Source organism: Daktulosphaira vitifoliae, unplaced genomic scaffold (assembly GCF_025091365.1).
Source record: "Daktulosphaira vitifoliae isolate Bord-2020 unplaced genomic scaffold, ASM2509136v1 Scaffold_5, whole genome shotgun sequence".
NCBI lineage: Eukaryota > Metazoa > Arthropoda > Insecta > Hemiptera > Phylloxeridae > Daktulosphaira > Daktulosphaira vitifoliae.
Window position 1 is genome coordinate 33,423,464 of NW_026099576.1, and position 13,199 is coordinate 33,436,662.

Consider the following 13,199-nt stretch of genomic DNA (forward strand, 5'->3'; position numbering starts at 1 on the left):
GATGTAAGTATAGCTTGGGTTTGACTTGGTAGTCGTTGGATCCACAAACTTTTTAAAATGTCCTCTGAAACTCGGTTTCCTCCAAGTTGCTGCATTTCTCGCAGTAGGTATGAAGGTTTTTTATCTCTCAATTCTAAATCTCGGAGCAGTTTATTGAGCTTTTTTTCTTCGGATTCCGAGAGGCGTTCAATAAGTATTTCTTTAAGTTTTAAGTACTTGTTGTTTGGTGGCGGTTTTTCTAAAATGTCAGATATGTGTGCAAGCAACTCGCCGTCCAGCGCTCCGACGACAAGGTGATACTTAAAGTCGTCGTTTATAATTTGTGCAGTAACAAAACGTGATTCCAGTTGGAAAAACCACATTTTTGGGTTCTGAATCCAAAAAGTTGGCGTTTTGAAATGACCGAACACGTGTTGTAAATCACTTTTCGGATAGGAAATTTCATCGGCGGCCATAGTTATGAAGTGTAGCACAAAAGAAAAATCGAGGTCACCACTTATAGCGTTCTGTTATTAATAAGATTTATTATAACGCACTATATAAAATACAAATATGAAATATATAACTAAAATATATACTAATAATTGACACCATAGAGAACATAACCTTTTTCTCTTACCAGGGAGGATCAATAGGTGATATGTGGTATCACGCTACAAACTAATAATAAACCTCTTCTTAAAGCATTAGAGATTAAAAGTTAAAAATTTGTACTTAATAAAAAACTATTTTTTAATGCTTTGATTTTAGGAGTACTTAAAATAGAATAATTTATATATTGATGGAGCCTCTCATAGAATTTTAAGAATTCAGCCAAAAGCTCACATAAGAACTTCAATAGTTATTTAATATTTAATTACATTTTATTTAAAAAGTATAAAATTATTATAAGGCACTTAATAATTATTAATAATTAAATACATACAACTGAGCAAAATGTCNTCACATAAGAACTTCAATAGTTATTTAATATTTAATTACATTTTATTTAAAAAGTATAAAATTATTATAAGGCACTTAATAATACAACTGAGCAAAATGTTAAAATGTTCACATACTTGTGGTAAGTTATACATTAAGTATAAATTATAAACTTAGACAAAATAATTCTCATTTCAAATTAAAGTAAAAAATAAATGCAAACAGTTAAAAAACGACATTGAGTAAAAAACAGTTAAGTAAATGGCACTTATTAAGTCTTAACATTTGATCCATGGCATTTTTTTTGGTAAATTATAATATGTTTTATCTAATTGATTTTCAGCATATCTCTCTGCAGTCATTTTCATACGTCTTACAGCAATTACACAAATAACTAAAATTCTAAAAAAAAAAATTACTAAGTAAAACCATATTTATCTAAATGATATTTAAACTTACTTAAACTTAGACATTTTACGTTTACCACATATTTTTTGCATTGTACTTTTAAGCAGGCCATCTTCAATTTCAGGGATAATGAGTCTTAATAACTTGTCTTTACCACCCGCTAGTTTTACTAAATACATTTTTTGCCATACTAAAGAATAATAATGTGATTCTAAGTGAAAATTATGTCGATTAGAAACAGCAGACTGTAAATAAGAGATATTTTTTTGAAATCTAAGAATTAAGTTTACAGAAAATCATTATTTACTTTTTCGCTCAATTTATTATTTAATTCTTTAGCATAGCTTTGCAAATCTATCACTTGCTTTTGTAATGTTTTCTAAAAATAAAGTAATAATAAAAATTAGTCAATTTTTTTAATATATTAAAATATTTTCTAACCTTTGTTTTACAGAGATCAATATTATCTTCTAATACTTTTTTTATATTTTGACTTGTTATCATTGATTTAACTTCTTCTATATATGCTTTAAGTTTGTTGTATTTTTCACGGTATTCGATTACCTTGCTTGTTAATTTTGCATTTTCTACCTCCAAATTTATCTAGAATTTTTTTTAAATATTATAATGAAGCTATAAATGAAAATCTATAGTAAAATGTTGTTATTACAATTAAACTAGATTGTCTTTGTTTTAATTCTTCTGGAAGTGTAAAATCCTTAATGTCACTTTTTAACTTATCTTTGTCATATTCAGTGAGGAAAAGCTTGTTTTGCATTTCATACATTTTATTTTGTAAGTGTTGAAATTCAGCATCCAAACTTTCCAGCTATAAAATGTTTGGTATGTTTAGTAAATTTATTAATAACTCACAAAGCTACTTAAGAATAAGTATTTAAAGAATGCATAAAAAATGTTATATTAAAAATAATATATATTTGATTATTTACAGGTTATATTAACTGGTCACTAATAAAGAATAATTTGTTTAATGCTAGTTAATAAATTTCTCTTAAAAGATTAATTTTTTTTAAGGAAACTATTTTTGGTATTCTTAAGTTTCATATTTATCTTTTTTTTTTAAGTACAACTAAATATTTAATTAATTTATTGAAAAGAAAATAATCAATAACTTCTTTTGGATTAGTACTTCAAAAATGTATTAACAATTTTATATCTACACAGGAGAAGTTGGGTCAAGAAATTTCTAATGATAATTATAGTTATACTTGTACATCTCATTTCCTCCATAAATTAAAATTTTTAAATACACATTTATTTATCAAGGGGTGAATACTATAAATAGATAACTGTTATCATTTCTTAACAATGCAATAGACGTTCGTAAGAGCATAGGTAAATAATCAATTTATAACGTTCACACCTAATATACATAAATGCTCATTTTTTCATGATCAATTATATAATTTGTTGAGGACAGACAAGGTGATGTAGTTCAATTTTGTTGTTATATATTGCATTCAGGAACAATTAATTTATAAAAAGATAATTTTTTATTTTAGTGCTAAGATTTAAATTTATAGGTCATTTAAGTTGTACATGGATTATTATTTAAGGATATCTATATATTGTGTCTGAACTTTACTTAAAACACTCAAAATCTACAACATTTGAATTGCTTAACATGTCCAATGCACTTAAAAATTTTTTTTAAAATGTATTGTATGTAAGAATAAACTCAAATTAATAATAGTTTTATTTATTTATTCTCCATTTGAAAATAAAAATTTAGAAAATAAAATTATTGTATAATGAGTTTATTTGATTACATATACTGGAAGATAAAATAATATCTATACTTAATTGAAAACATATTCATTTAAAAAAATATTTGTACACCACATTATCATAATTCATTTGTATATTATTTTGATACCTTATTTTGAATGTTACGATTTTCATATAAGGAATCATTATATTTTTTTTGCAACTCAATTACTTCTTTTTCTGTTTTTTCTAATTGTATTTGTAGTTCAATCTAAAATAAAAAAATGTATACATTTTCCAATAATATTATATTAATAAAAATATAATTTTACATCAGTATCCTGGATTCTACTTAATTTTAAAGTTTCATAGTCTTTTGAAATTTCATGGTATTTCTGTTCATATTGTTTAAGTTGTTTTTGAAGTTCTAAAACCTAAAAATAAAATAAAATTGATATTTTAAACAAATAAAAAATATTAGATCAATATAAAATATACCTGTAGACAATATATGAGTTGATTAGAATACAAGAAGTATAAGTGACATTAAAAAACTATTTGAAATAGAAGTTTAATCAAACTGATATAAGTAGTTTCAATTTATAAAAAAATTGCATAAAATTCATGATAAACATTTTTTATTTACATGGAATTATAGAAAATAAAAACTGTCATTTATATACCTATGTATCTAAATGCCTCATATAAAAAGTTAAAAAGAATTTCATGTTTAAAAAAAAATATTTATATATAAATACCTTCAATTTAAAAACTTGATTATCTTGTTCAGCTCGAGTCTTTTGATCTAATAGAACTTCTTCTGCACTTTCTAATTGTTGTTTAAAGTGTCCAATAGCTAAATTCTGGCTTTCTAATTGTTTCTAAATATAATAAATTAAATTTATGAAACTTTTATTTTTTAATACTATAAACATTTTATATTTATGTCCACGATGTAAATCAATGAAAACTTATAAAAAAACGGTTAAAGAATATTATTAAAAATAAGAATAAAGTTTGAATGAAAATTTTTAAATAAAGCTTATTTTAAAAAAAAAAGATTAAAATATTTAAAAACATACTTTTATTAAAATATTTAACTCAACTATTATTTAAAAAATGAATTATATGAATTCTAGAATTTATATTCTAATTTTAAATTCATAATATACAGAATAAAAGCCTGTCTTTTATTTTTCTTAGGCAGCCATATTAAAATGTAGTGAGATTATTTAAAAATTATATTAATATTTAAATNCATAATATACAGAATAAAAGCCTGTCTTTTATTTTTCTTAGGCAGCCATATTAAAATGTAGTGAGATTATTTAAAAATTATATTAATATTAAAAATAAAAATACCATTAAAACACTGTTCTTATTTTCACTAGATATAAGTTCATCAATTTTTCTGTAGGCTTCTGCTAATTTTTGATCCATTTCTTCCTTAATGTCTAAAATTCTATTTAATTCACTGTCTAATTTTTCATTTAAATCAATAGTTTCACTTAACTCTTGTTCCAAAATTTTAAATTTATTCATAACATCTCTTAATTGTTGATTCAATTTCTAAAATAATAAAATAATTTTTTTTTAATTTTTTGATTGGTTGATAACAATTTTAAGACAAATATTCATTGAATTACAGTTATTTTAACACATAGAGTGAGTATGTAGTGAAGGTAGGTGTTTACTGATGGATGGTTAGTCCTCCCGTGTTACATACTCATATTATGTATTAAAAACTTTGTAACTCAATAAGTATTTATTCTAAAAACATTATCAAACAATCAACATTTTTTGTAAGAAAAGAGCTAAAATAATGTTATTTCAAAGTTTTGAAAAAATAAAAACAAAATTAAGTTATGTATTTTTTCATTTTAGTGATAAATAATAAAAAAATATTTTTTGAATGTATACATATAAGTTATATTAACTAATATATATAACATACCTCAATAATGTGATTTTCCTCTTTATTTGTTTTTTCATCATTTATTTTACTTTCTAAATCTTTGATATAGCTTTCCATTTTTATAATATTGATTTTTAAATCTGCATTAAGATTTATTTCAACAAGTACTTTTTTACTAATGTCCAGAGATTCATGTAATAAAAAAAAGTTTGTTAATTATAATGTAAATTATTCATAAAATTTATATATAATATTTATATTTTTAGATTTTAATTAAACTTAATAGTACAATTTCTTCAGATAAATGATACATTAGAAACTCGGCTAAAATAAGTGAGAGACATGATTAATTTCATACATATTTTTAATTATTAAAAAATATAATAAATTTGTCTTAAATTTTTTAATATTAAATAAAATAAATATTTTTAACCTTAAAAATTTTAAAAATGTTTTCTATTATTTTTTTAATTTAATATTAAATTTTAATGAGACTTAATATTCTAAGTTAAATACAATTTTATCTTACGACAGTTCAGCTATTTTTTCTTCTTGATATTTTTTTAGATGATTAATTTCTACTTCATTATTTTCTATTTCATGTTTNTATTTCTTTATCTTCTATTTCATGTTGTAACTCGTTGTTTTTTTTACGTTCGTACTCTAGATTTTTTTCAAGTACTGTCATTGAATTATTTACCTAAAAGTTAAGGTTAATAAAAATTGAGATTATAATTTTAATAAGAGATATTTATCATGAATTACCAAATCTGGAGAAGTTTTATCAGAATCTAGATCAGAAAATGTTGTATTTGTTATTTCATCTAAAAATTAAATAAGTATCAATAATCTCATTATACAGTGCAATTATTATTTTTAATTCATAAATATTATTGGCTTCTTACAATCTTTATTTTTTAAATGAGCCATTAATAATTTATGATCTTCTGTGTGACTTGTTAAATCTTCAATTTGTTTTAAAAAGTCCATATTCATCTTGTGTTTTTGTTCATGTGTCTCTGCTAGTAAATTACGATAACCTTGTAATTCATTTTCATGCAATTCTTCAACTTTTTTTAGTTCATTTTTTGTATGTATATTGTTCAACTTTAAATCTTCAATTTTTTCTTTTAGTTTAATATTTTCATTTTTTAGTTGTTCATACTCATAATTTAATTTTTCTATTTTTTCACTTAATTCTATTTTAAAGTTTTCAGTTTTTAACAATTCATTTTTTAGATTAGTATTCTCTTCTTTTAAGGATTTTGTATGTTCCAAAATTTTTTGGTCCTCTTTTAAGATATTATATTCATTTAAAAGTTCATTGTTGATACTTTCTAAACACTCAATTTTTTCAGACTGTATTTTATTATATTCTTTAAAAGACTCAAGTTTTTTTTCTAAAGTATTTTTCATATATTCTAATGGCTGAATTTCAGCTCTTAATTTTACACCTAAAGTTTCAAGTTCTTTTAATGTTTCTTGTTTTTTTTCAATTTCTGACAATGCATTATACAATTTATTAGTTAACACATTTTCATTTTCTTTTAGGCTTTCAATATGTTGCTCTAATGAGGTCTTGTCTGAGTATAATAATTTAATGTCTTTTTCCAAAGTTTTAATCCGATTTTCCATAAATTCAGTATCTTTTTCCATCACTTTTATTACAGCATTTTTTTCTTCTAGTTCCATTTTAGTATTGGTTAAAAGTAATTTCATATCATCCTGAAAATATAATAAGTATAATAATAATTTTTATTATTAAAAAAATGTAATTCATACATTCATTGTTGTGTAAATATTAGTGCGATCTTTGAGTTGAGGAGATGGAAAACTGAAATTTATTATTGATGGTTCTTGAATAGAAACATTTTGATGTTGATGAGAAAATTGTAATAATGCTAATGTATTAGAGTCATTAGGTATTGCACGCCTCATTTGTTCATTTTCACTTGATTGTGAATCAGTCATACTTTTTGAAAAATTAGGATTTACTAAGATTTCAACATTTTCATCCTAAAAAAATTAACACTGATAAATTTAAAAGAAAAAAAAAATCTAGGATTTAAACATTATACCTGTTCCTTAGATTGAAAATCATGTATTTTATCTTCTAAAATCTTTATTTGAGATATTTTACTTGCAGTTTCAAGCTTAACAAATAAATAAATACTGTTAAGAAATACAGCTACATGATTTTTAATTACACGTTTAATGTAAGGTTTCATTTTAAATAATTTACCTGTAAGTTCATATTTTCTTCAACAAGTTTTACAACTTTTGACTCTAAGCTTTTTATTGTATTTGGATCAATGTTTTCTTTTTCTACCAGTTTGGATTCATAAGTTGAAAGCATATTTTTAAGATGGTTTGTCAAATCATTTAATTTAGTGATCTAAAGTTAATGTAAATTAATTAATGCACAAGAATACAAATAACAATTTTGAGTATACCTCATTATTTTTATCTTCTATTGCTAATGTACATTGCTTATGTTCTGCTGTTAATTTAGCTATAGTATCGTGTAATAATGAAGTGGCTGAATCTACATCACTATTTTTAATTAATCTTAGATCATCAATTTTCATTTTAGCAGTTGTTAATTGATCATTTTTTTCTGCTAATCTAGTTCTCAGAATATTTACTTCAGATTCTAAATCCTATCATTTTTATTTAATTTATAATAATAATAATTTGTTATAGTAACTTCAAACAAATTTATAAGAAGCTTACTTTTATTTGTTTGTTAAGCTGCTTAGTTGATAAATTTTGATCAGATTCGTGTTTTAAAATAGCTTCTTCAGATTTGAAAAGTCTGTTTAAACGTTCTTGTATTCTCATAAAAACATCATCTAATGAGGCAACTATCCGATTTGGAGAACTATTTTTTTCTAAGCTTATATTATTGCGTAATTCACATCGTTCACTAAAAAATATTATTTTTAAATAATTGAGAAAATCAATTCATATGAATTGATGGTAAAATTTTGATTTAGGTTAATTTTTATAATTATTATTATATATATATATATACAGGGTGGAACGGATCTAACTGACAATTCATATAACTGATGATCTACATAACATTTTATACTTTTTTTTTTTTTAATCAATGTTTACAATATAAAACTATATTTGTTTTATGTTATTTTTCGCAAAAATTATTTTAAAAATAAATTTTTTTTTAAGATTTTAAGATTTATATAGAAAAGTTTTAAAGAAAAATTTTGATACCAAAAATTCTTATCATAATTCAGTAGTTAAGTTTATACAGCATTTTGAAATTTGTTAAATTTTGATTTTTTATACAATTTTCCTATGGTATCAAATGTCAGTCCATATTATGTAAAGTACAGAAGTAAACACTTATTACATTATTTACTGGTAACAGTAAACGATATCTTTTCCATGAAAATTATTAACAGTTGAATAAGTATTTGTAGTCAACATGAAAAAACAATTAGTTATATAATTCAGATTATTAAAAAAAAATATAGAACACATTGTCTAAAACATGTTGAATTTTTAATTAAATAAGTTCATATATCATAAATTGAAACGTGAATAATAGTGAATAAGTGCATTTATTATCAAATCTCCTAACAAGGAATATTTTATAATAATATGATTACAATGATAGAATTACGCAAATTAATAATTGTTATCACTTTTAACTTGGCTAACCATGGAACACTCGTAGTTGACATAGATAATGTTTCTAACTTTTGTAATAAAAATTAGAGATAATCATTTCTGTATAAAGGGCGTTAAACGTTATTATTATCTATGGAAAAGAATTTGTGTACTGTTACCAGTAAATAATGTAATAAGTATTTACTTCTGTACTTTACATAATATGGACTGACATTTGATACCAAAGGAAAATTGTATAAAAAATCAAAATTTAACAAATTTTAAAATACTGTATAAACGTAACTATTGAATTAAAATAAGAATTTTTTATATCAAAATTTTTCTTTATCTATAAAATGGCTATCTTAAAATCTTAAAAAAAAATTTATTTTTAAAATATTTTTTGCGAAAAATAACATAAAACATATTTTAAATATAGTTTTATATTGTAAAAATTGATTAAAAAAAAAAAGTAAAAATGTTATGCAGATCATCAGTTATATGAATTGTCAGTTAGATCCATTCCACCTGTATATAATGTTTAATTATATATTAAATAATTAAAAAAATAAAATTTATTTAGACTAATGAAATTTGAAAAAGACTAATATTGTTTTAAAGATCATTATTTTTTTAAACTTATCCATAAATTCATTAGCAATAAAAAGAAAAGATAATTTTCAAATATAATTGCTCAAAAATGTTTTCTTACGCAACAGATATATCTTCAGAAGCAGGCGAATTACATTCATCAGTCACCCAGTACAAGTCTAGTTCTTTAATACGTTTAGAAACTGATTTCTCTAAATCTTTAAGCTAATGAAACAATATAAACATTAATAAAATTATAATTATAAAGATATTATGTTAAGTAAAAAATTGTATATACTTGTATTCTTATATTATTAATAATTATTTCAGTATCAATAAATTCAGAAGTATCAGTTTGATTCTGTTCTTCAAATAAGCTTCTTAACCGATTAAGCTAGTAAAACAATAAGTTAATTAATTAAAGTATTTTTGAGATTTGATGTTTTTTGCTACATTTAATTTTGATGATAATTTAAAAATATCAATATATAATATGTTAAACATAAATTAAATAAAAAATATTAATATTCAATTATTGTTACAAACTTCTAAAAATTATTGTAAAATCTAAACCTATTATTTATTTAAAAAATATACTGACTTCTTGTAGCATATCTTGTTGGTTAGATTGTTCTTCCTGTATTATATTAGTAAGCGACTCAATATAATTTTTATCAGATATTTCATTTTTAACTAATGTATCTATTCTATCTTCTAAACTAAAAATAGTTTCTTTCAATGATTTTATTTCTTTTTCAGCTGACTTTAAAAGTTCTTCTATTTTTTTATGTTTAGTTTTTAAATCTATATATCTTTCTTCAGCTTCATGATGTTCATTCACAAGCATTTCAGTCTAAAAAAATTTCAATGTAATATAAAAGAAGATTAATTAATAAAAAAAAAGAAAAGCTATATTACATGAGTTTTTAAATTTTCTGATCCTAATGATTCTCGTTCTTTATCTTTTAGCTGCTCTCTTAATTTTTTTGTTTCGATATCATATTGTTCTCTTTCGTATTCACGCTCGAGTGTTTGATCTTTAAGAAATGTGTTAAGTGATTGCAATCTATTATCTGCTGTAGACAGCTAAAAATAAATAATGATTATGGTATATTTTTAAAACAATACTTTTTTTAAATAAATAATTGATATAAAATATAAACCTGTTGAATTAGTTCTTCTTTTTCATTTTTTAATTCATCTATCATTTTGCCACACTCGGCAAAATATTGTTCAAGTACAGACTGTAATGGTGACCAGTTTTCACAATTTTTGATTATTTCTTGAACTGGAAAGTTATTAAATTAAATAAGAGTTAAAATAAATAAAAATATACATCAAAGAATATTTATAATTTATCTTGCAAAAATAATAAAATTGTATTAGAAATAATGTATGTAACCCATACCTTTTTTGTACAACATTAATTTACAGTATCCCTGTAAAGTAGTGCTAATTCATACCTTTTTGATATAATGATATTAAATTGTTATTTTCAATAATATCATTGCATATCTTATTTGAGCTAATAGAAGACACTTCACTATCAAGCTGTTTTTTCATTGTGTCATTTTCGTGCTCAAGTTCTGAATATTTTATTAATAATTGCTCATAGTCAAACTTTTGTTTATTTAACTCCTAAAAATATATAGTATATAATACACGTAATACATTTTTAGAGGAATTAATCAAACAAAATTATGTGAAATAACTTACTGTAATATAATATTGGAGTTTGTTTTCAATAAATGATTTTTGACAAATAATTTCAGAATTGGGACAGAGTACTTTAGGTTCTTTAATAGAAAATTCTGAAATTAAAATTTGTTTAATATATTATAATTAGTTATAGAAAAAAAAATAGTACCTGATAAAGTTGTAGTTTCTTCTTTTAGTTTTTCTAGACATGCATTCAATTCAGATCTCACCTGACTAGAAGTATCAACTGTTGGCTCAATATTTGTAAAATCAGCTAATATTGTGTTTTCATCAATTAATGAAACAATTTCTTCAATATTTGGAACAAAATGTACTCTTCGTGGACTTTTTGATTCATTTTCAGCAATACGAAACTCACTTGACGAATTGATATCACAATTATCACCTGAACCACTTTTAGTTATTCCACCACATTTCATATCATTTATATGCTCAACTATAGAATTATTTAATTCTTCTTGTTGATCAATAAGAAATGCACAAAGATATTTTGTAAGCTGTCGAAGAGTCATTGCAACTGAACGTAAATCATCCCTGCAATATTTTTATTCTATGAATTTATTTAATGAAATGAATAACTTTAGCTTTTAAACATAAGCAGAGAATTATTTTGAATGAATTTTCTGAATTATTGCCAAGTATTAGTAAAAATAAAATTATATTGCCTCTCATAACATATTATAAGTAGCATAATGTATACATATAAAAGAGTTTACCTTTCTTGAATAATATCTTCAAGATCTTTAATATTTGTATCGATACTATCTTGAGATAGTACCTGAAATAAAAAATATAGATTAATATCCAAGAAAGTAAGCATATAGTATTTAAACTAACATAATCAGAAGTTTCAATATCCGTATCCTGTATGCTAACATCTCTATAATTTTTTATGTCTATTGAATCTAAGGATACTGGTTTTTCTACATCATTAAATGAAGAATTAATTATAGTCTAAAAACATAAAATATCTTGTTAGAACAGATTAAATATTAATTTTTTTAAAGTAATATTACTTTTTTTAATTTGTATATTTCATTAATCAAATACGAAACAATTTTTTTGTGTTTAGCTTGTGTTTTTGTAATGTCTTCTTCAATACGTTTAGTTAACATATCTAGGTCACAATCTTTAAAACCATTTACATGACTTTCAAATTGATTTCTAAGTTCTTCAATTTCCTGTTCATGAATTTCTTTTATCTTTTTCAATTCTTTTTGATATTCAGATCTAAGATTTTGTTTCAATTTAGAGATTTCTATGTTATTTTCTGTAAATATTCGTCTTATTTCATCACGATGTCTTTTTTCAATTTCATCTAGTTCAGTTCTATGCTTTTCACAAATACGTTCAAGTTCTTTATGATATATTTCATGTGTTGAGTTAACTTCCATGATTAATATTTAATGAAAATTCTAAGTTTTTATTGTTTAATTTTTTCAATGAAGTTTATTAAAGTTAATAGTTAGTCACTATGGCAACATAATAAAAATAACACATTTATTTTCACAATACTTCTTTAGATATAAAAGACTAAATAAGATGATATATCTGATTTCTCGAAGTTTATTAAATGTAAATCCAATATTTCTCGATTATAATTAATAGTAAAGGTATTAATATAAAATAATTTACTACGCATTAATAAAATATATAACTGAATATAAGCTAAAACACAACTATTATAAATAAAATATTTAAATTAACACAAAATAATCATAAATATGAATAAATATTTTAGAATATCAAAATTTTAATTTTAATATTTCAACCACATTAGGAACCAAGTCAAGCCTTTACAATTGAATACTTTTAAATCTACCAGTTATTTTTAAAATGCGCATTATAATATCATAATTCAAATTCTTTATCATTGTAATCAAAACAATATTTTAACTGACTATCATGGTATAAACTATTATAGTCATGGAACTAAAATAATTATTGTTATATTTTGAATTTTTTCTGTGAATTTACTTTTAACTATAGACCGTAACTTATACCAAAAATTATGTGGATTTAACTACCTTGTTATATGATATTTAATTGTAGGTATATAAAAATTGTTTATTTTATTTATACTTTTTTTTAGTGTGAATAAAAATAAATAAATATATACCCACAATTAAATATTATATAACAAGGTGGTTAGTATGAATAAAATAAAAATAATAATAAAGTAATTGTATTAATATGAAATTACTTTTAGCTTCGATGCGAAGCGGAGAAGGTATTAATTTTACTATGATGTGTTTTTTTTTTTTTTTTTTTTTTTTTTTTTTTG

At 22.2% G+C, this 13,199-nt stretch overlaps 1 protein-coding gene across 1 annotated transcript; it reads right to left on the bottom strand.

The window, feature by feature from the left end:
• Positions 1-992: 992 nt before the first annotated feature.
• Positions 993-12,715, bottom strand: LOC126907906 (GRIP and coiled-coil domain-containing protein 2-like). The gene is given in 30 exon segments (XM_050689570.1): positions 993-1,323; positions 1,381-1,574; positions 1,637-1,708; positions 1,771-1,932; positions 2,000-2,158; positions 3,227-3,328; positions 3,390-3,491; positions 3,816-3,938; positions 4,420-4,626; positions 5,012-5,147; positions 5,502-5,578; positions 5,580-5,672; positions 5,738-5,796; positions 5,878-6,697; positions 6,755-6,988; positions 7,051-7,125; positions 7,215-7,367; positions 7,426-7,632; positions 7,706-7,898; positions 9,318-9,421; positions 9,495-9,590; positions 9,798-10,049; positions 10,115-10,282; positions 10,360-10,484; positions 10,660-10,834; positions 10,913-11,007; positions 11,064-11,449; positions 11,632-11,693; positions 11,753-11,869; positions 11,932-12,715. Coding segments are annotated over 30 exon segments (5,250 nt in total). The 5' UTR covers positions 12,310-12,715; the 3' UTR covers positions 993-1,199.
• Between the last annotated feature and the right edge of the window lie 484 nt (positions 12,716-13,199).